Genomic DNA, 23,807 nt, shown 5'->3' on the forward strand with positions numbered 1-23,807 from the left:
GGTCACCCTTGTGGTATTGTTGTGTCTTGGGAAAGTGGCAAATTTCGTACACTTCTAACAGTTGGTATCCCATGTCCATAGCTTTGAACAATTCTACGCTGACCCAGGTTCCCGTCAAGGCCCGTTCTTCCTGGGTGTGCTGACAAGGCTGATCTTGGTTGCACGTTTCGGCACAAGTACGGCACAAGGGAAACATCAATTTGCCTTGACAATGGTGAGGTAAGACGGGATGGTATAGGTTCGTGGGAGGCAAAACTTTGCACTTGATCAAGCCTTCGTATTGTCGAATGTTGACCAGGTCGATGTGTTCCGTCAGCAATTGCGGGTGCCCTACAGGAAAGCGACAATATTTGCACACGTAGGGATACAGCGAACACACGTCCAAGTATTTGATTTCTTCTCCTTTTTCTTCGTCGGCTTGGTACAGCAAACAGGTGGCATTGGTCCTTCCTCCGTACAAACTATCCCTCGGGTTCAGCGGGTCCATGAACTGGTAACTTTCCACGAGGCGTTTAAACTCGGGATCGGTTTTCATACGGTGATCGTACTCGTGTTCCCACATTTCCACCACTTGGTATGCTTGCTGTTCTAACTTTAGGCGCCGCTGACATGTGTCCTGGTAAAGTCTTCCATGGTTCGTTGTAAAAACTGATTTTTAGTGCTACGGTCAGGGTAACAGACGGGACATCCGTGAAATAAGCAGCCGTTAAACTCGTACACGATCTTAGGGTTTTCTAAGTCCCAGCCATCGACCGAATACGTTCCGATGGTCTTTTCACCCCCTCCGTTGCGGGCATGCTGAATCCATTTGTCTTCCTTGTCGCACAAATAATGTAACCATCGTAGGGCTTTGACCGAGTATTGACGCTTGACATAGTGGGTCGTTTGAGGGCTGATGACAGCTACGGTGTTTTCAGGCATGAATCGTTGGCGGTACACTAAGGAACACGCTTTGGCAATGGTGCAAGCTTCTTTCAAAGGATCGACCCCTCCGTGTTCCATGAACAGTTCTCGAAATTTTCCACAGCAACGTCGTAAAATGTCCACGTCGGAACGACAATACTTTAACATTTCTTCCTGAAAGTCGAAGAGGTCAGAGGCATGAGCCTGGTACCAAGCGTAGAAATCTTCTCGTTGTTCGGTACGCATGTTGTCGGGGTCGTAATAGTGAACCTCAGGCAAATGGGGTAGAACGGCATGTTGATTGGCTTCTGTATTGAAAAAGTGTGGAAAGTACCCTTTAGCCATTTCTGTCATTCCAAACGTTTTAGGCATTCGACTCAAAGGCATGGCCAAGTAACTCATCGAATCTTTAAACTGCACTTGTCCCACTTGCATGAAAATGATTTTGGCTCCGTTCAAAGTGACTTTAGGACGCTCGGTGCCTTGTTCCGTATAGTATCTGAGAAGAAACTGTCCATCGTATCCGGAGAAATTGTGAGCCATCACCGTGGCATGACGATGACAATCTCCGTAAAGTTCGATGTCCTCTTGGCTCCACGTCTTGTCGATGGGGTCTAAGACCCATTGGGCAAAATCGGCTAACGTGTTCGGTCCCCGAAAGATTTTTTCACGCCCTCCAGGAATCTTGCTGCAGTGAGGGCAATGACTGAAGATAGGTTCTTGAATACACTTCTCGCACGCTCGATGAGCCACGCAGAAATTAGGAATGTGAATGCCAGTCTCTTGCATGCATTCGAAATCGAAAAAGATGAAATTGCCTTTCTTCTTGTGACCGTCCTCTTTCTCTGGTGGGGGTTGGTATTTTTGCACGTAGCATTCGTGTTCCAAGTCCACGATGTGGTGACAAATGTGACATTTTTTCTTTCCTGAACATACGTGTGCCTTGACACTATTGGTACGTATGCCTTGTCCACACGTAGGGCACAATCTCAGCAGTTGACAAGCGCATTTCTTCTGTGAACCTTGCGTCTTCAAGTGTTGTTGGTAACAGGTAGGGCTGACAAACGTGCGCAGACAAGTTGAACAAGGCACTGGTCCTTCGCTCAGACAGGGTGGAGAGGCCAAACATCCTGGGCATTTCATTCCACAGTGCTTGTGTTGCTCTCGATTATTATAACCATGGTCACATTTCTCACAGTAATATCTGTATCCCAGGAATCCAGTAATACTGGTAATGGTATCGAAATGGTCATCTTGATAATAGACATGAATGTATTTTCCATCCTTAAAATCTTGGCCTCGAAACAACAGAGGCCCACGCATTTCTTGAGGGTGAACTTTCAAGGTGTAGCGTGGAGCTAGGGCATCTTGCAATTTTTGCATCTCAGGAATGCCACAGGGTGTGTCTTTGGACAGGCCAGCTTGTTGCAACAGGAGTTCTGCTTCGTTTCGTTGTTTGGTTCGGTTCGATTTTCGAATGTTCTCCCAGGTTCTTTTCCATTCTACCGTGTCGTTCTTGTTGGCATAGGTTCGTCCCACCACGATGGCACGGGCTAAACACATCTGGTCTTGAGGGTTGTTAATTCGGACGAGACTTGTTTTGGTGTTGCGAAGGTCGTCCACCAATAACATCTTTTTGCGTCCAGTCCCTTGAGGAGGAGAGACGTGGGCCATTTTCAGTGTGGCTTTACCATCGGTGATGTCAAACTGGTCATTAGATTGTTGTACGTATTGAATCTTGTCCATGACTTTGGAAGGGGTTAGTTCTGCGGGTCTGCTAAACTCGATCCAAACAGGGGATTTCAAACCGTCGTGATCTATGGATAGTGTCAAGCGATCGTCTTCTTTGGGTTGACAATGTCGCTTGAGTGCGGTGAGCAAAGAATCCCACATCTCGGTGATAAACCCTTCTGCTTTCTCCAATGGTACGTCGGCCTTAAAATCTTTAAACTTCACCGTGTAGGTGTAAGCCGTGGTTCTAAATTTTCTAGAGGAGCGCTTTTCCGTCTTTCGAATGGAATAGTACTTTTTCAGGGTTGACTAAGGGTGGTGAACTTGGTTTAGAGGTTTCAAATTCTGGTTCACTCATGTCCTCTTCAAAATCACTGGAATGAATTTGTGCCAAGATTTCAGCCCTGGTACGAGGCGATAGATCACGTTTCTGCCTCTTACTTTCTTCTTCTTCTTCTTTCTTCTCGAATGAATAGGATCGTTTCATCTTGAGTGAAAACGTCAAATGACTCAAGTTTAAACACCATAGACTAATTTATAGTCATGGCAGACCAGCGTATATAAAAGAGTGAGTGTCTTGTCCTTTCACTATTCATTTCACTCTCAAGCCGAGCACAACGATGGAAGAGACTAACCAAATCGAACGTTTCGTCAGAGCTTTGCGAGGGATCATTAGAAAATTCTCTTCAGACCAGCCTGCGGACTACTCTCCTTCCTTTCGAGATAAAAGTCAGGATACTTGCTATATCTGTCAGAAGAAAGGGCATTGGTCTTCAGAGTGTCCAGACCGTCAAAAAAGAAAAAAAAAACAGGGGCTAAAAAAGACAAAAGTCAAGATACCTGTTATTATTGTAAAGAAAAAGGACATTGGTCTCAAGATTGCCCAAAAAAGAAACAAGAGGAGTCAGAAGAAAAGAAGGATTCTTCAGAAGAAGAGAGGGATTCTTCGGAAGAAGAGAGGGATTCTTCAGAGGAAGAAGAGGAAGAAAGAAGACAATTCTATTTACAAGAGGCAAAGAAACAGGAGAAGAAAAGAAGAAGGGAAGAAAATGAGGAAAAGACGGTGAAGAAATTTAAAAAACAGAGCGACTAAACAAGGAGAAAGAAGAAGTCAATGAACTTTTTTAAAGTGTTCTGCTGTGAATTGTGAATTGGATTGTTACAATGGATAAAAAAATAAATTAATGATATAAGGTAAATGTCTTTGAGTTTTGATTTTAAAATAAGAAGCTACACTCACGCACTCATACACAGACACGTACTATAGGGGTAAAATGTTTTGTTTTTTTTTTTTTGAGTTATTGGCAAATTGAAATTGTATTTCTTTTCGAGAAATGTGGGTGGCCCTGAAAAGGGCCTTTTTTATTTTGGTGTAAGGGGTGAGTTTAAGCAATCAACTTTAACTGCCTTAAGCCTTTGCCACGGCCAAGGCCTACTTCTGGACTGCGTAATGTTGATGATGATGATGATGATTGGGTTGAAATCACGAAGGGTGGTACGGTAGGCTTAGTCACAGGGTTAACGTGTTTAGCTCGGGAAGGTCGTATTCTCTTCGGTCGTAATAAAGAAGTCTGATACATTTGTTTCAGACTTCTTAACTCCGCTAAAATGTCCAACAGTACCGTGACCGTTTGATTTTCATCCTCTTGTTTCTTTGCTGCAACTTCTTCTTGCTGTTGCTGCTGTTGTTTTTTTCTTACCTCTTCTTCTTGCTGCTGTTGCTGTAGGAGAAAAGCTTGTTCCGCTTCCTTTTGTCGTTGTATAAATTTCTCCAATTCTTCTTTCTGTCTCTGTCTAAAATTCTCCACTTGCGCTAATGAAGAAGGTAACGAAGGTACCGGAACAAATTCTTGCGAGGAGAGAAAATCCACAAAATCCCAATTCACCTCTTCTGAAAGTAAGTCCGGGTTCCCTTGGGCAGTCTCCCCTGCTAGTGCACCCCAATGGATCGTTTTCTGAGTTTCCGTCATGTTGAATCACTGTCGCATAGATTGACTGCACACAAGCGCTAACGAATCTATATAGACCACGTGACGTCACAAACTGTTCTCTTCGGATTGGATGCGAGCTGACTGAATTTTGTAACGCGTGTTTGGATTGGTGAATGAACTCAATCCGTTTCAATCCTACCTCTACCGATAAATAAGCGCAGTTCACTGCATTGATTCACCTGTTCTCGTCGCTTCAAGATGTGGACCACAGTTGAGTCATCCACCCTTGTGTCTTCCATGATGTTTAGGACGGACATGCTCATGTATGTCCGATCCAAGTGGACCGTTGTCCACAGGACAAACACCAGTCTGTGGATACGTAGGATCTACGTTGAAAGACAAGGATGCCTGAAAAGAGTGCTGATTTACGGACCAACAGTGAGACGCAGCCTAAGAACAAGAAGAAGACCAATGCGGTGCCCTTTATGTTAATGAATACATTAACATAAACCCAAAGGCCCTTTTCAGGGCCAGCCATATTTCTCGAAAAGAGAATGACTTTTCAATTGCCTACCCTTTTTTCAAATTTTTTTTTTAAAAAAAAAGAAAAATCCCATGTTCAATTCCCCTTGTCCCTAGACAAGCCCAAACTCTATTCCTCATGTTAATTTCCCTTGTCCCTAGACAAGCCCAAACTCTATGTTAAATTCGCATTGTCCCTAGAGTGGCCCAGCGTTTTTCTCCATGTTAAATTTCCATTGTCCCTAGAGTGGCCCGGGGGGGGGGGGGTCTGTAATGCTAATTCCCATTGTCCCTAGGGTGGCCCCTATTACTACTGGCCAGTTTGTAAATGATGTGACCAGTTTGCAAATGATAAGGCCAGTTTGTAATTGATCCGACCAGTTTATAAATGATGTGGCCAGTTTGTAAATGATGTGAACAGTTTGTAAATGATGTGACCAGTTTGTAAATGATGTGGCCAGTTTGTAAATGATGTATCCAGTTTGTAAATGATGTGGACACTTTGTAAATGATGTGACCAGTTTGTAAATGATGTGACCAGTTTGTAAATGATGTGGCCAGTTTCTAAACGATGTGGCCAGTTTGTAAATGATGTGGCCAGTTTGTAAATGATGTATCCAGTTTGTAAATGATGTGACCAGTTTGTAAATGATGTGGCCACTTTGTAAACGATATGACCAGTTTGTAAATGATGTGGCCAGTTTGTAATCATGTTGCCATGGCCAGTTTCTAAATTATCCGACCAGCTTGTAAATGATGTGGCCAGTTTGTAAATGATGTGACCAGTTTGCAAATGATAAGGCCAGTTTGTAAATGATCCGACCAGTTTATAAATGATGTGGCCAGTTTGTAAATGATGTGAACAGTTTGTAGATGATGTGACCAGTTTGTAAATGATGTGGCCAGTTTCTAAACGATGTGGCCATTTTGTAAATGATGTGGCCAGTTTGTAAATGATGTATCCAGTTTGTAAATGATGTGACCAGTTTGTAAATGATGTGGCCAGATTGTAAATAATGTGACCAGTTTGTAAATGATGTGGCCAGTTTTGTAAATTATCCGAACAGTTTGTAAATGATGTGACCAGTATGTAAACGATGTGGCCATTTTGTAAATGATGTGGCCAGTTTGTAAATGATGTGGCCAGATTGTAAATAATGTGACCAGTTTGTAAATGATGTGGCCAGTTTTGTAAATTATCCGACCAACTTGTAAATGATGTGGCCAGTTTGTAAATGATGTGACCAGTTTGCAAATGATAAGGCCAGTTTGAAAATGATCCGACCAGTTTATAAATGATGTGGCCAGTTTGTAAATGATGTGAACAGTTTGTAAATGATGTGACCAGTTTGTAAATAATGTGACCAGCTTGTAAATGATGTGGCCAGTTTTGTGAATTATCCAACCAGTTTGTAAATCATGTGACCAGTTTGTAAATTATGTGACCTGTTAGTAAATAATGTTTTTCCAGTTTGTAAATGATGAGGCCAATGTGAAAATGCTATGACAAATCGTTTTCAATTGAAACACAATTATAATCATATGTCAAAATCTTGGTTAATGAGTCTGCAAAGAGTTTTACCAATTACCAGCATTGGTTTTCTACGAAAGTTACTATTCTGAATTAGAATGTACTAAAAGAAAGTAGAAGTTTATACTTTCATTTTTATACAAAGTTTTATAATTTGATTATATCCAAAATCAATGAAGAAATGTTTTTCAGTTTTTTTGCTAAAGTTTTCTTGTTTCAAAGACATCATCCTTAAATTCATATTTGTATCTTTTACTAAATCTTTTTTTTAATAAGCTGCAATAAGAACACTGGACGGATTCAATTTCAAGATGGTCATTGAGTCCATTTACGAGTTCCACATTTTGCCTAGTGACGTTTTATGCTACAATCCTTATATTAGGTTCTTAAAATCCCTTTCATCTTGGCAATGTCAAATTTGGTCAACGCATAGTGGTTTGGAGCAGCAGTCTTCTCAGAGATCATTTATGTCAGAAGACTATCTCCATCTCTCTCGTCTATGCTATCATTTGAAATATTTTTGATGTAAATGTCATTTAATCTTTTATTTGATAAAGATGAGTAATCAGATTATTTTTAAGACCATTTTTGTAAGTCTCTGGTATGACTCGGACAGGGATCGAACCCACGACCTCCCGCTACCGAGGCAGACGCTCTAACCACTAGGCCACTGGAGCGGTCTTGTTAATGAAAACCAGACATCTAAAATAATACACAGTAAATGTTGGTGCTTCATACTGGTCCCGTGATGCAAACATTTCTCTCGAAATTGTTTTACTATAGTTAGAAAATAACAAAATACTAATTTTAAAAACGTGAAAGGCATAATTTGGCTAATGCATTTAACTGTAATCTCCTCATTTAATAATAGTCAAGAAATGTATAGCAGCCTAAATGCATTGTCAGTCCCTCAAGGTGGAACTATCCGATTAAGGAAAAGAACATGACAAAATCTAATCGCGCAAAGCATTTCGCAAATGCAGAGAAGTCCATTAAATCGCGGTCGGTTGGGGATTTGCCTGGCTCAGTTCCGAAATTGCCGGACTGTTCTGAATGATATTTAATGCATTATTCAAAACACACGTAAAAAGCTTCCCTGTTGTACTAAATAAAGTAAGTGACCTGTAGTTTTCAGCGTCACTAAAAGAGCCCTATTTATGTATGGATTTTCAATGTCGCTAACAGGGCACTTTTTATATAACGATTTTCAACGTCACTAGAATAGCCAGCTTGATGTAAGGATTTTCTTTCAGTTGCTCTTTAAAAATAGACATGCCGCTGTATCAATGACACCTGCTAATTCAATGACCACGTCGTTTATCACTTGCTGACGTGTATGAGCATTATTTCGTTTCTTCGATTTTGCATTTTTACTGTTAAAATATGGTACATGTTTCTTGCATTTATCGCTATTTCAAACATATATGTCAGTGTTATTCGTTTTATCCGCAGTGGAAAGTTGAAAATCATGTACATGGACGTTATAAATAGTTAAATTTGAAATGCTCTAAAGAAGAAGAAAAAATGATCCACGTGAATAAACTAATTTTACCGGATACATTTTTTTTTACTACTTATGACATAATCCACTAATCCCTTACCTCACCTGTTTCTGAAAGAAAATTAGCCAACATCTGATCTTCCTTCAAAATTCGCAGATTTGGTATTTTGCATAAATTTAAAGTATGATATCATTTTCGGTCTCTCAGTTACTAATGTAATCATCAGCTATTAGCAAGTGAACTGTTGTGTCGTCCCAGACGAAATCTGTTGCAGTGCGTGTTCGAAGATTATCACCACAAATGATATAAACGTTCTTTTGCATACCAGGGCATAACAATGTGGAATGAATTGCCCACTGAACTTAGACACAAAGACACAGTGATCACATCCAAGAGTACTCTTAAAACTCACTTATTTCGACTGCAAGAACAAACTTAAACACCTAATAATGTTTCCAACCTTAAATATTTTCAGCATGTTTTTTTTATGTTTTCTAATTTCATCGTGTTCGTTTTTTGTAATCATAGTATTATATATGTTTTTTATGTTATTTTTTTATGTTTTCTAATTTCATCGTGTTCGTTTTTTGTAATCATAGTATTATATATGTTTTTTATGTTATAGGTGTTGTCTCTGTTGTCGTAAAGCGCGTAGAGCTTCTAAAGATTAGGGGCTATACAAAGTCCTCATTATTATTATTACAGTTGTTGCCAGCAATGTTCTCCACTTCAGTAATTTGCGAATGCAGTCTGTGTATCACATGTAAATTCCCCCCCCCCCCAGCATTTCATTTAAAAGCCTTGCTACTGCATAAAATAAATAAAAAATATGTACCTTTATTTGTTTGAAAATATCTTGATTTCAATTTTACATAAATTATATCATCATAATCATTATAAACAAATTATTAACCATCTCTAATTGATCGTTTTCAGTACATGGCTAAGTCCCCCACCCCACCCCGGTCTCATTTATACTCCTAAGGCGGAATGTTTTATTCTGTGATATTGTTCGTCTTTCTGTTAGCAATTTGGTTTTCTATCGATTTTTGGGGCTCAAAAGAATGAAATGCAGTGTCATTCTGACTGAAGAAAGAAAATTGGTTTCCCTAAGTAATTTTAGTTTAGGTTCATCTATAGTTACTAACAGCATTTAATGTATAGAAGAAACGTACTGATTTGGGATTCCATTTGTCAAAGGTTCAAGTCACTGTAAATTAAAGAATTACAAAACAATTTTCATATAATAGCGTTGTCTCTTCAAAACATACTTCAACCAAATTTTGTGAATAGTTTGTGCTTGGGGTAAGATTGAACACTATTGATTTTGGAGTCATAAGGTTAAATATCACGGTCACGTAATGAATCAATATCAAGGTCACTTAATTAAAAAAAACAAGGTGATACATAATCAAACCTTTAACTTTTGTAAATATATTTGTGTTGCTTTACTGAAAATGAGGAAGAATGATAATTTTAGTTTCTTCGATTTCAGTAAAGCAACATAAATATAATTACAAATCAGCCATACTTTGTCAGATGAAATGCCATAGGTAGCATTCCTTAATCATGGACTATGTTTGGTGGAATATGTGGAAATAAATTACATAACGTTCCAAATAAGAGTAACAACTTACCCAATAGTTAATGATGTCATATAGTAAATTGTAGGCTAATTAACTTCGCTCTATAGTCCGTTAACACTTACAACTTGTCTACGAAGTGTTAGCTTCATCTGTCAGTCATTTTGACGGTGTCGTACAACTACTCGAATCTCGATGATGTGCAACTTTCTCCCAGACAATTAAATACAGACTGAAGAAAACAATAACGCTTTTTAATAAAATTGTTGTTCAGTAGAATGCTTCAAGACAGGAATTCTTTATTTCAGTGTGCATGGTCCATATATTTAAATTAGAATATAAATGTATTTTAAACATAAAAAACATAGGCATCTTGAGTGCAAATATTCAAACACAATACAGCTACAACATGTGCAGTCCAAATTATCTAAGACATTTAAGGAGCATTTTTTCCATCTATATGTTATCCTGGTATTGAACGAATATTATTGAAAACGCATACTTTCTCATTAATTCTTAAACATTGTATACATTATAAATTACAAAAACAAAGGTACTGTTCCATTATATTCTGGAATAATTAACAATAAACGATGACTGTAGTTCTAACTAATAAATAATTTTCTTTTTGCGAATTCACTAAACTTTGAGTGTAGAGAGGTGCAGTATATTGTACAGCAAAACTATCTGAATAATCTAATTTTGATATTCAAAGAACAATTTCTATAAAAAAAATAAATAAATAAACAGTCCATTTCGTTGAGGAAATTTACTTATTACTCTGCATACCAAAAAAAACCCCACGTAATTAAGTAGTCCCCGTTTATATAAAAATTGCTTCTGAAAAAACAGTGCCTGTCCTGGGAAAATTAGGACGGGCATTTGCACTTTCAATTAAGAATCGCAACGTGGTAGCTCTGTCCATATAGTAGTTGAAGCTACTAAACCAAGTCCCCGTTTGTTTCTAAATCAATCAAGTCCCCGTTTGTTTCTAAATCAACCAACTTTCCGTTTGTTTCGAAATCAACCAAGTCCTCATTTGTTTCGAAATCAAACTAATATGTTGTAAAGCCTATATGATCTGGAATGTTTAATATTATGTCTTCAAATGTTACGATTCCGCTATTTAAGGCACACGACAGTGTTACCTGACTAAACTGTTTGTTATCAGCCGTGTGTAACAAGGTAATTGAATTGAGACATACACAACCAGAACATATCGTTTTGAACGTCTGTTCTTAATGACTTTTTCTATTGCTAGATGTTGAGGTGTTTTATCAGACGTAACTGCGCTAAATTCTAGCTAATAAGTTCAACCAGAGCTGAAACAAACATTCTTCGAACATTCAAACTGGAATAGGTTTTGTTTTCTTTCGAATATTCAAATAGAAAATTGATATTCAAATATTCGTTTGTTTACCAAACGAGTTTGGCAGCTATTCGTAACAAAGGCAAACAAGGTAAAATGTAAACTATGCAAAGTTGAATTAATCAGTTCCCAACTAACAAATTAAAACTCACTATATCACCTGAAATTCAAACGCAGACTCGAATGGTTATCATACTGTTATAATTATAAATAGCGACGTTGCATTCATCATTGCCATTTCTATTCATCATACTCCTGAAAAGATAGCATCTATTAAAGCCAGCTGATGAAGAACATCGTATAGAACTGGGGTTATGTCCAGGTCAACATGGTATAGAACAGGGGTTATGTCCAGGTCAGCATGGTATATAATAGGGGTTATGTCCAGGTCAGCATCGCATAGAATTGGGGTTATGTCCATGTCAACATCGTATAGAATAAGGGTTATGTCCAGGTCAACATCGTATATAATAGGGGTTATGTCCATCTTAACATGGTATGGAATTGGGGTTATGTCCATGTCATCATGGTATAGAATAAGGGTTATGTCCATGTCAACATGGTAGAGAATAAGTGTCATGTCCATGTCAACATGGTATAGACTAGTGGTTATGTCAATGTCAACATGGTATAGACATGGGGTTATGCCCATGACAACATGGTATAAAATTGGGGTTATGTCTATGCCAACATGGTATAGAATTGGTATTATGTCCAAGGCAAGATGGTACAGAATAGGGTTATGTCTATGTCAATATGGTATAGGATATGGGTTATGTCCATGTCAACATGGTATAGAACTGGGGTCATATTCAGGTCAACATGGCATAGAATAGGGCTCATGTTTATGTCAACATGGTATAGAATAGGGGTTATGTCCATGTCAGCATGGTATATAATAGGGGTTATGTCCAGGTGAGCATTGTATAGAATTGGGGTTATGTCCATGTCAACATCGTATAGAATTGGGGTTATGTCCATGTCGACATGGTATAGAATAGGGGTTATGTCCATGCCAACATGGTATAGAATGGGGGTCATGTCCATGTCAAAATGGTATACAATACGGGTTATGTCTGTGACAACATGGCATAGAATAGGTGTCATATCCATGTCAACATGGTATAGAATAGGGGTTATGTCCATGTTAACATGGTAATAGAATAGCGGTCATATCCATGTCAACATGGTAAAGAATGGGGGTTATGTCCATGCCAGCATGCTATATAATAGGGGTTATGTCCATGTCAACATGGTATAGAATGAGGTTATCTCCAAGACAACATGGTATATAATTGGTGGTTATAGAATACAGGTTATGTCGATGTCAACATGCTATATAATAGGGGTTATGTCCGTGTGAACATGGTATAGAATGAGGTTATCTCCAAGACAACATGGTATATAAATGGTGGTTATAGAATACAGGTTATGTCCATGTCAACATGCTATATAATTGGGGTTATGTCCATGCCAATATGGTATGGAATTGGGGTTATAGAATAGGTGTTATGTCCATGTCAACATGGTATAGAAGTAGGGTTATAGAAGAGAGGTTATATCCATGTCAACATGGTATGGAATTAGGGTTAGGTCCATGTCAACATGGTATAGAATTGGGGTCGTGTCCAGGTCAACATGGTATACAATTGGGATCATATCCATGTCAACATGGTATAGAATTGGGGTTATGTCAAGGTCAAAAAGGTATAGAATAGGGGTCATGTTCATATCAATACGGTATAGAATGGGTTATGTCCATGTCAACATGGTTTAGAAAAAGGATCATGTCCTGGTCAACGTGATATGGAACTGGGGTAATGTCCAGGTCGACATGGTATGGAATTGTGGTTATGTCCATGTCAACATGGTATAGAATAGTGGTCATGTCCACTTTTACGTGGTATAGAATAGGGGTCATGTCCATGTCAACATGGTATAGAATTGGGTTATGTCCATGTCAACATGGTATAGAACTGAGTTATGTCCAAGTCAAAATGGCATAGAATTGGGGTTATGTCTATGTCAGTGTGGTATAGAATAGGTGTCATGTCCATGCCATCATAATATAGAATAGGGGTTATGTCCATGTCAACATGGTATAGAACTAGTTTATGTCAAGGTCAAAATGGTACAGAATTGGGTTTATGTCTATATCAACATGGTATAGAATAGGGTTATGTCAGTGACAACATGGTATAGAATAAGGGTTATTTTCATGTCAGTATTGTATAGAATATGTGTCATTTTCATGTCTTCATGGTATAGAGTAGGGGGATATGTCAATGTCAACATGGTATAGAATAGGGGTCATGTCCATGTCAACATTGTATAGAAATGGGTTATGTCCATGTCAACATGGTATATAACTGGGTTATGTCCAAGTCAAAATGGTATAGAATTGGGGTTATGTCTATGTCGACATGGTATAAAAAAGGGATATGTCCATGTCAACATGGTATAGAATTGGGGTTATGTCCAAGCCAACATGGTATAGAATTGGGGCTATGTCCATGCCAGCATGGTATAGAATTGGGGTTATGTCCATGTCACTATAGTGTAGAATTGGGGCTATGTCCAAGTCAACATGGTATAGAACAGGGGTTGTGTCCAAGGCAAGATGGTTTGGAATAGGGTTATGTCTATGTCAACATGATATAGGATTGGAGTTATGTCCATGTCAACATGGCATAGAATAGGGGTCGTGTTTATGTCAACATGGTGTAGAATTGTGGTCATGTCCATGTTAACATGGTTTAGAATGGAGTTGATGTCCGGGTCAACATGGTATAGAATATGGGTTATGTCAATGACAACATGGTATAGACTAAGGGTCACGCCCATGTCATCATGGTGTAGAATTAGTGTTATGTCCATGTCAACGTGGTATAGAATTGGGGTCATGTCCAGGTCAACATGGTATAGAATTGGTGTCATATCCATGGTGTAGAATAGGGGTCATGTACGTGCCAACATGGTACAGAATAGGGATTATGTCAGTGTCAACAAGGTAAAGAATAGGGGGTCATATTCATGTCTGCTTGGTAAATAATGGGGTTATGTCCATGTCAGCATGGTATAGAACTGGGTTGTGTCCAGGTCAACATGGTATAAAATAGGGGTTTTGTCCATGTCAGCATGGTATAGAATAGCAGTCATGTCCATGTCAACATAGTATATGATAGGGGTTATGTCCATGTCAACATGGTAGAGAATTGGGTTATATCCATGCCAGCATGGTATATAATTAGGGTTATGTTAATATGAACATAGTATAGAATAGGGGTTATGTTCATGCCAACATGGTATAGAATTAGGGTTATGTTAATGTGAACATGGTATAGAATTGGGGTTATGTCCAAGTGAACAAAGCTTGTACGTATCAATCAACCAGGGCTCCGAAAAAATTGTGAACTGTTGTAGGACATTCGTTCTATGGGGACTAGTCATTATCACGTCAGCAAACCGTTACCACTCCCTCACACCAATCATCTTACCTCAGAAAGTTACCCCCAATATAGGTTCGCATCCAGTCTTGCATTAAAGCCTTGAATTCATTGCGCAGATACGGAATTACCAATATCCTTGAAATCTGACGCTTTACTTTACTTTTCCCCCCGAAAAAGTCAGTAATACAGATGTCAACTTCGTATCAGAAAGAAATATATACGGTTGGAATTCAATCAGCGAATATTATTGTGTTCGTGTTAGGACTCATGGTGCTCACTCAGTTCCCATAGTAAACCTATGCAAACACCTTGATATTACAAATTCAGTAACTTATAATTTTTACTGCTCCTTATCACGCCTATAGTTATCAGTATAGATGAAACCTGGAAGTCAGCTTCTGTGTAGAGGAAAGGATATTAGCCGCAGCATTTTCTGGACCTGCATGAGTTTGAAACATGCGCTTTCAGTTCCGCACCAAAGAGGCAGGTGCTAATTTTAGTACTGAGTGTTCCAAACTCATGACTGTTAAAGGACTGAGATTCCATCAATAAAACAATGTCTCTATCTTTTTCACTTACAACTAGAATAAGCTCTCAAAAGATTGTTTTTCCTAAAACATAACTTAACATTATTAACCAATCCTGGTCAGCCAAACCCATATATACTCTAGTTTATGTGCACCCATTTCCAGGCTGGTTCCCAGTTTTCCTTATCATTAGTACCGTGTGTCCTTTAGCTCTAGATTCTACCGCAAACTGCACACAGCCAGATCAACTCTAATGCGCTGATAGATCTGGGTCTGTGCAGTTTCCTGGGACTAATATGCAGAACAAACAACAAAGACACTGAAATGCCGGCTGAGTAAGTAGCGACAGATCATGGTCTTTGTTGTTTTCAGTTGGACGGGACATATAATCGAGTACAAAACGGTAGTATTGTTTCTTTTCCAGATGATGATGAGTGTATATTCAATAATGGCGGTTGTGTACATGACTGTAAAAATAGCAACGGGAGCTATATTTGTTCCTGTAAAGAGGGATTTGAGCTGACTATTGACAGACATAACTGCATAGGTACGTATGATCTGCTTCATTCTGTGTATGCGTGTGCTTCTTGAACACTAGCCAACTTGATGACTTGCTAGAAACGGGATGATCATGCCTAGTTAACAGCAGGGCAGCGTGTTGGTCGTGGTATTTTAAAAAAATATTATGACGTCATTACGCATTTATTTTATTTATATTGAAAACATAATAACAATTGGATGCTTTAAACAAAACGACTTAAGAAAAACCAGCTGAGTAGAGAATAATGGGCGTTTGAGACTGGCTCAACAATTCCGCTTCCCATAACCTTTTCCCACTGGGAAGTTTTTGCACACTTGTGCATCCGCGATTGTAACCCATGTGTTATGTGTATGTTCTGCATATCTTTTGGAACATGACTATTTATATTTGTTCATGGCCATAAATTGTAGCGATCATTTACAAACAAAATTACAAGTAACTGTTTTTTGTGTAAATAGGTGTAGATTATATATATATATATATATATATATATATATATATATATATATATATATATATATATATATATATATATATATATATAAGTAGGTGTTGACAACTTAAATTCAACGTATATATTTAACGTGAAGACTTGTTTTGTTTACTTTCTAATTGGTGGGGTCAGTTAGGTTTTTAGCAGACTTTAGTTATTTCCGATTGGATGAGTCGGTCAGGCGGGTTCTTTTATGATGTGAGCTATTTGCGAAATGTCGCCTTTGAGTAGGAGAAAACCATTTGTATATAATGAGAGAACTGGGTAAGTGAATTCATTCCTCTTTCGGATTATTATTTCATTTATATTTGAGTTGATGTCAGTCTTCAGATGCTTTTAATGTTGCATTTAGATATTATTTGAACGATTTGGCTTCTTTGTATCTGCTGGCAACATCAGCGACGATTAGTGTTTGTATGTGTACAGACACTGAGTCGGCTACCACATACCTGATCATGTGGGAGAAACAATATGTCAGCCGGTGAGCTTCGATGGGCGTACATCAAAAAACCACCAACTATAAATTTTCCTTAGCGTGGTTCAGTAAATCTGCCACAACGATTGTTTGGTCAGCCACGATCTGGCGACATTCGAGGTAACTTTGCGGATTTTCGATATTTGTAACCACTGTTTCACTTTTCCAATAACCACAGAGACTGTAATAAAAGGTGGGCAGTTTTTTCGTTCGTGTTTATTACATCAATGTTCTTTACGCTCAATGAGTGGACTTTGTTTACAAAGTGCAATTTTGTCTGTTAAGATCAAGTAGGTGACATGCATCATCGACACAGTTTGCTTGTTTTTATTTGTGTCTTGGTCCTTTATTAGGATTCAGTCGTTTACGCAAGCGTGTTTCAGGACTCAAAAATTGTATCCAGGGATATGGTTTTCGCCAGAATATTTATTCCATGGTATCCCGGTAGGTTTCTTAATCCGGTAGCGAGATCACCGTCAAGTTTTGTTCTCACAAAATACAACTTCTTTGCTCCACACCTAGAACAAGTTTCAGCTCTGGTAATACTCGTCAGAACCCTAGCTGAATCTGCTATACGTGTTTTATGCGACATCACTCAATATGAAGGCTTGATAATAATTAACATTTAACAAGGCATCACGAAATAGAAACGATTTTTTCCTCAGTTATTGATTTCTCTGCGCTGGTAAAGACTAGATCGCCCAAACATGCTTCCGACCAATCAGGTTCTGTGTTTCCATACTCGGTTTGCAATCTAAGCATTGATCTGGTCGGATCCGGGAAAGCCCAATAGTTGATGACTCTGATCATGCAGTGGTTAACGAGATATCGGTTGTATGTGTATGCATTATGCACAGATGATCAGCGGTGGTATGACGTGCTCATAGATTCCATAACAGCACCTGCGTCGTCGAGGACCTCTTTGTCGTTCACTATTCGTCACTTTTGCGCGACTGTTGAAACCTCTGCAATAATCGTATCGTGTACGACGATGTGATGTTTGACCAGCAACAGAACACCGCGATAATATTTTATTTTCCTGGGGCCGACACAATGACTCAGACGTGATAAATGTGATGCAGCTATACGCACAAGTAGCCAAATTGGTCCGGGATAATTGTAACATGATTCTATTTCGTGGGGTTGACACGCATGATCTCGCAAACAAATAATTCGACCTTGTGTGCCGCCGACGTTTAGTGGGATGGATATCGGAATATGTTCGCGGAGTTCATCCAGGACACTTTTGGTTTCCTCAACTTGAGTTATGGACAATACAAATATTACGCGGGTTTGACCACGAATTTGTAAAGCAATTTAGCGACCACGAGAAACATATACATGACAAAATTTGCCAGCGATGTTATAACAGAGGCTGGTGACCGACGCCGCAAAGCTGCTCGCGAAGAACTTGAACTTTTTTCCACGATTGCATAGATGCTCGCGTGCGTGTCAAACAAGTTCTAATAACGACAAAACCGAACGGCAAGTCCTCATGGCGGGATTTGAACAAACATTTGCGCCTTTGTTCAAGCCCACGATCGAAATTTCGGCGACTATCGACCGCCTGCCAGAGGCATTTGAGACGTTCCTAAAAGGCTTTGATGCAACCAGAAGCATCATTGAGCACATGCAAGAAAGAATTACACTTCTTGAACAAACACCATCCAGATCAAGACAAACTCACTGCATATTTTATGAGGCAGGTCTCAGAGATATTGATAAGAATGTCATATTAGTTGTAGAAGATTTCCCCTCAAGCTGTAAATGTTCTGTAAAGGAATGAAACATTGAGTCTTGAAGTGAATCATATCAAATTGGGCGATGTGGGTATTCGGAGAGAAGTTTCATTAGAATGCGGCATCTGGCAAGCACTAGAAGAATTATAATTATAAAGTTGAAAACTATAAACCTAAATAGTTTGACCACACTTTGCAAGTAATCGTGAGGGAATAGGCAAGGCACAATGTTTGCTCATTGTTGGTTGTTTCACCGCAGATCAGCAACAGGACCACAAAATTACAGATCGTTTGGATATGCTTGTAGGTCAGTTAGCGTCAGTAACATCGTCATAGACGTCATCAATGAGACCACATCGATTTTCAGGGGTTGCTCACCGACGAAATCATAGAAGTTTCGCTCGTTAATGCAGGAACTCAATAAAGACGTCGATAATGTAAATACTTCCGAAGATGGCTTCTGAAGAGCTTCTTGTTAACAAAAGAACACCTCGGTAACATTACAGTTATCGAAGTGGGAGGTTATGCAAAGGAGTGGTAGAATATTTCCATTGTTCGCGGCGATTACAGCGCAGCTACGTTAGGGGCCGTCGAAACCGCATCCTGGATGACTCTGACAAAGGTGGTGGGAGACGGAACGTCTCGTGGAGGCATAAAAAAGGAAAAATTATTTGATTATCCAGGTCTTCATGTGGGATAAACTTGTGTTAATGATCTCCTGCTCGTGGGAAACCAGCATTGTTAACATGAATTTCAACAATAGAACCTGAGACTCATTGTGTCTCATGCGTGGTACCGCCTCGACATCTTTCATATTTGGACTCGTACGGACTTGTACCACCACGTCGAGATGTGAATAATCTGCGTGTTGTCTTTGCATGATGCCATGCGTGCCCCGATGATGACCTATCCTATATTCCTCGCAGCCGTTGAGAACGCAAGCAGACGGTCCAATATGTGGCCATTTAATAATTGATGTACTGAATCCGCTCGCGGGAAGCAAAACTTGGCCACGGGCTCCGCATGCAATTGTTGATTTTGCATCGTCACTTAGAAGCTACACTTGAAACACAAGCATGGCGCTAATGTGGATGTGACCAAGTTTGCAAGCAAAGTCGATTTGATCGAGTTGAGCAACTGGGTTGTTGTTGGCGTCAACCCAAACGAGCTCGAGATTTTTCAAGAGCGAACCAGAAAACTGCAAACGTCCATCGTAGACATGAATGGCGTTGTTTTCAAGTCGCGAGGCGAAATCGCGAACAACCTTTCCGCAATCACTGGGAAAAAGAGAATCAAAGCCAGTGTGTCGTTTGCCTTCATCAAAGTGTACGCGGATGGTGCCAACGATGACACGAAACAATACGTAGATGTAAAGGTCGCTGTGGTTCCTTCACCACCACGAGTATTAACTCCATGGAATCAAGTTAGAGGAGGAGGCCAACATAGGTGGTGCTTTTGTGCCTCTTGTCGATATATACGTGAGTGAGAACGGCGTTACTAGATCTTTTTATACACTAAAATATAATCTTACCATGGGCCAAATAAAAACGACTGTTTGAACCACCCTTGTGTGTCAGTACCAACTCGAAGCCAGCGTGGAATCATTGCTTTAGCAAAAAACGCCTGGTCGCAGACTACACCGCCAAGTGTGAAAGCACACAGGGGTTGCTCTTAAACGATAGAGTGAAATTCACCGACAAACCCATTTCGAACCAGTATTTACTCGACCAGGAAAAGAAAGACATCGACTGATAATCACCCAAACCGCACTTGACCGTGTAACGGTTCTTAGCCGAAACGAGGCCCGTTCGAGACACTCAGCAAAGGCATAATCCATGCAGTTTTAGATGAGCGTGATGGAAAGCCCCTAGAAGGTACAATCGCTGAAGACATAACTATTATCAAGGGATATAGTTTCTGTGATTGCATGGCAGTTGATAATTGACTGGAAGTGCGTGTACGTGTTTCAGCCAATCAAGACTAGCATGTCAAGTTGTTATACATCACGATGACAATATCAATAGAACTACAGTGGAGCCTCAAAAGCTACGAAGGCAAAAATAATAGAAGTGCGATGTGAAAATCACCAAGGAAACCTGGTAAAATAAATTCATTACGGTCACATTTCAGAATGCGTGTCTATTCGGAAATTCTTGCGGTAGCTCAAAGTGGTCTCAGAACCATTAACAAGCTGTACTCGGTATCAATCGGAGATAATGTGGTTACCATGGCGTAGTTCAAGAAGGTGTTGGTTGAGATGGGAAACGGCAGACGACTCCACGCACACACGGAAACGAGCCTTTACAGACCCAAAACATGTAACTGATTTACAGGCAGTAAAATAGAATGAACGGTTACCAGCGTATATCGATCTGGCTGTGAGCTTACAATCCAGATAACCTGAGCTTAATATGCAGACATCATGATGAGGCTGTACACGAACATGTCTTACGTAAACGCCTATCGTACTTGGGGAAAACGTGCATCGCGTGGATCCTGGGCGCTAGCGCATCACCCGTGGGTTACAATCACAGATGCATACGTGTGCAAAAGATTCCAGTGAGAGAAGGCAATAATGAACTGGAATTTTCTTCCGTTCTGGGAACGGAAATTAGTAGGTTGGTCTAAAATTCCCGGTTTTCTTCTACTAGATGTCTTTCAGTGCCTTGCCGGGATTAAACAAACTTAGTTGATATTACGATGGTTTGGGTCACCGGGTGTCCGAGTGGTCCAAAGCACTCACCTTTACCGATCACTGCCATCTCACATCTGTCCACATGGGTTCGAGTCTCGGACTCTGCCAATGTAGATATGTAAGAAAGCTTGCAAGTAGCTACCGGTGGTTCTGCCATAAATTTTCCCGGGTTCTTTTCCTCCTCAGCGATATTGGCAGTCATATATAGCCCATCATGTGCTGAAAAATGTCGTTAACCCACAACAACAGCAACATTACATGATAGTTCACGCAAAGCAAACATTAAGATTTATAAGCATTGGAGCGTTAAATAAACAACGACAGACTGGCATCCGTTGATAAAATGGTGGAACAAGGAGTATCCTGTTTACGAGTTGTCTTTTGTTATTTCTGTCATGTTAAGATGGAATGATTCCGTTTGTTTAGTAATAATTAGCATATGCCTCAAGTGAGGCGATTTCATGGGTCCAACAATCATGAAAAGAAATTTGCCCATTACATATATACCTTCTGGTGACAAAATAAGTTAAATATTGTCCTGTGTTACGTTTAGGTTCTTTTAAACAGTAACAAGAAAAGAGTAAAGACAATAAGCTGTGCAAAATTTAACAAATAATATATTTCCCTAGAAAAACAAGGTAAAATTGAGAGAAAAAAAATTGCGGTTCTACGAATCAAATCCAAAAATAATCCAAGAATAATCCAATAATTAAAAAATAGAAGTCCTAGTAATAAAAAGTCCTAATGAAACTGAATTCGAATCCCGATGAAATCCAAAATGGAAGGCGATGACGTATGATGTGGTCAGCGTCGTACTGATGTGTCAACAGTTCTTTGTTGAATCACAGAAAATAATATTCCAGTGTTTGAATTCTGTGTAAATTTCTATAACTGTCTTTGAATTTGTTTAGAGCACAAGTATTTCCAGGGAAAAATAATCTCTTGGAATCCAAATAATTTGAAGACAAATTAAAAAGTTAACCTCATACTGGTCACAACAAAACACTTTTAAGTGTCAATGGTTTAAAGTCTAAATGCCCAAATTCTTTTTTGAAAACACTTATACACTAATTTAAGACGCAAAACAGATTCCCGTATAAGGGTCACATTATCATGTTTCTAGAACAAGATATAAGCTTTTTACATGCCTAACATCACGTACTTCCGGTATGGCCTTGACTAAAAACCAATGATTTTTACTCTGGGAAAGAATTTTTTTAAAAGTTGTTTACAAAAACCCTATACTGGTTCTGAACCAAGGTCAGGAACTATATCAACATTAGATACAATGTCTCTATAAAGTTGCTTACGTCCAAAAAATGAAAAAATAAAAATAAATAAAATAATAAACTCTGAACTCTATTCTAGACAACTTTACAATAGCATGTAATGGAATACAAATTTTTTAAAACTAACAAACAAACATATAATTTAAATCAAATATAAATTAAATCAAATATACATAACACCTGCACTTATGTGTTTTCCATGGCTGTTCCACAAAACTATAAAAAAGAGAGCACATCATACTTTGACACCAAATGGTCAGCAGCGTATATGTTTTAGAGAATATCATCTGACATTAATAATATTAAAATAAATAAGATTAAAAATTTAAACATTTTACCCGAACTGTATGCCCGACATTATGCGACTTTTAAGTTTAAGAACTTCTGAAATATTTAAAAATTATTACGGATGAAGTCAGTTAATGACTGGTTTAAAGAATTAAAAATGGCAGCATACATGTAATATTTTATTTAAAGTCTAGAAAGTTTGGTTTACAACACTTGATTCATTTAGTGAATCTTACTCTTGTATGAAAAAGCAACACTCTATTAATGTATGGACTATATTATATTGTACATAGAGCAAGACTTAGTTGGACAAAATAAAAATGAATAATGATATTAGTGGCTCATGGCCCTTGATGACGAAACTCGTATACAACTTACTGAACCGTCTCAAAGGTGGAAAATCGTTAAGGTATTTGCGAACTACAATCAAGATTTACTTACTTCCAAAATTGAAGAGCATTACAACGTACGAAACTATGCACCTCCGAAAATGAAGATTTTACAACGGAAATGTTCCAATATGCATCGGCAATTTTACTGTATGCAAAAATATATAGTAACACCTTTTTCAAAAGAATAGTGCTAATTTTAAATTTAATTCCAAGAGATATGTTAGACTGATTTCAGTAATTCATGAAAATTAAAAAAGTAAAGGGCCCATGTGTTTGGAACTGTTTTGGAACTGTTTTGTTGTTCTTAACATACAAACGTGACGTCAGAGTTGGTTGGCGTCGGGATAATATCCAAAATTGGATAGTAAATCGCCAGATAGCAGAGTCGCTTATTTAGCGGCAATGGTGCAGAAATAATGGAAGTTGGTGTGAAAAAATAAAAATACAAAACATTGAACACAATCTCACTCTTTGTCCAGAAAGGACGAAAATATACGAATGAAAATATATCGTCTATGGAGAAATTTGTCAAGTATGAAGCGCTGCACGTTAATACATTTTGTGTCTTTGGGAGAATAAAAAACAACCATGGATTCCGTGTAGCTATATAATAAAATACAGCCGATTAACGACTAGAATTTCAAGCTTGTAATCTTATGAAGCAAATTGTAATAAATTAAGTTTTGAGTTTTGACATAGTTTTAGTTCCTTGCTTACTTAAAGATAGTGCATGCTCCCTAAAATATTAAGCTATGATGGTTATTCAAACGATTCTAATGATATTATTGCATCAATAAGCTATATATACTCAGTTTGAATGCGAACTATAAGCTATATATACTCCAGT

At 38.7% G+C, this 23,807-nt stretch overlaps 1 protein-coding gene across 4 annotated transcripts in view; it reads left to right on the forward strand.

The window, feature by feature from the left end:
* The window catches only part of LOC149784952 (signal peptide, CUB and EGF-like domain-containing protein 1), a 297,834-nt gene that overhangs the window by 209,282 nt on the left and 64,745 nt on the right, over window positions 1-23,807 (forward strand). For all 4 annotated transcript variants that reach the window (XM_089978604.1, XM_089978603.1, XM_089978606.1 and 1 more), the window contains one exon: window positions 15,473-15,595. In XM_089978604.1, the coding sequence (XP_089834730.1) occupies window positions 15,473-15,595 (123 nt within the window). The remainder of the gene's footprint in view (window positions 1-15,472; window positions 15,596-23,807) is intronic.

This window comes from Sinohyriopsis cumingii, chromosome 13, assembly GCF_028554795.1.
Source record: "Sinohyriopsis cumingii isolate HCF-2022 chromosome 13, ASM2855479v2, whole genome shotgun sequence".
In the NCBI taxonomy this organism is placed as follows: Eukaryota; Metazoa; Mollusca; class Bivalvia; order Unionida; family Unionidae; genus Sinohyriopsis; species Sinohyriopsis cumingii.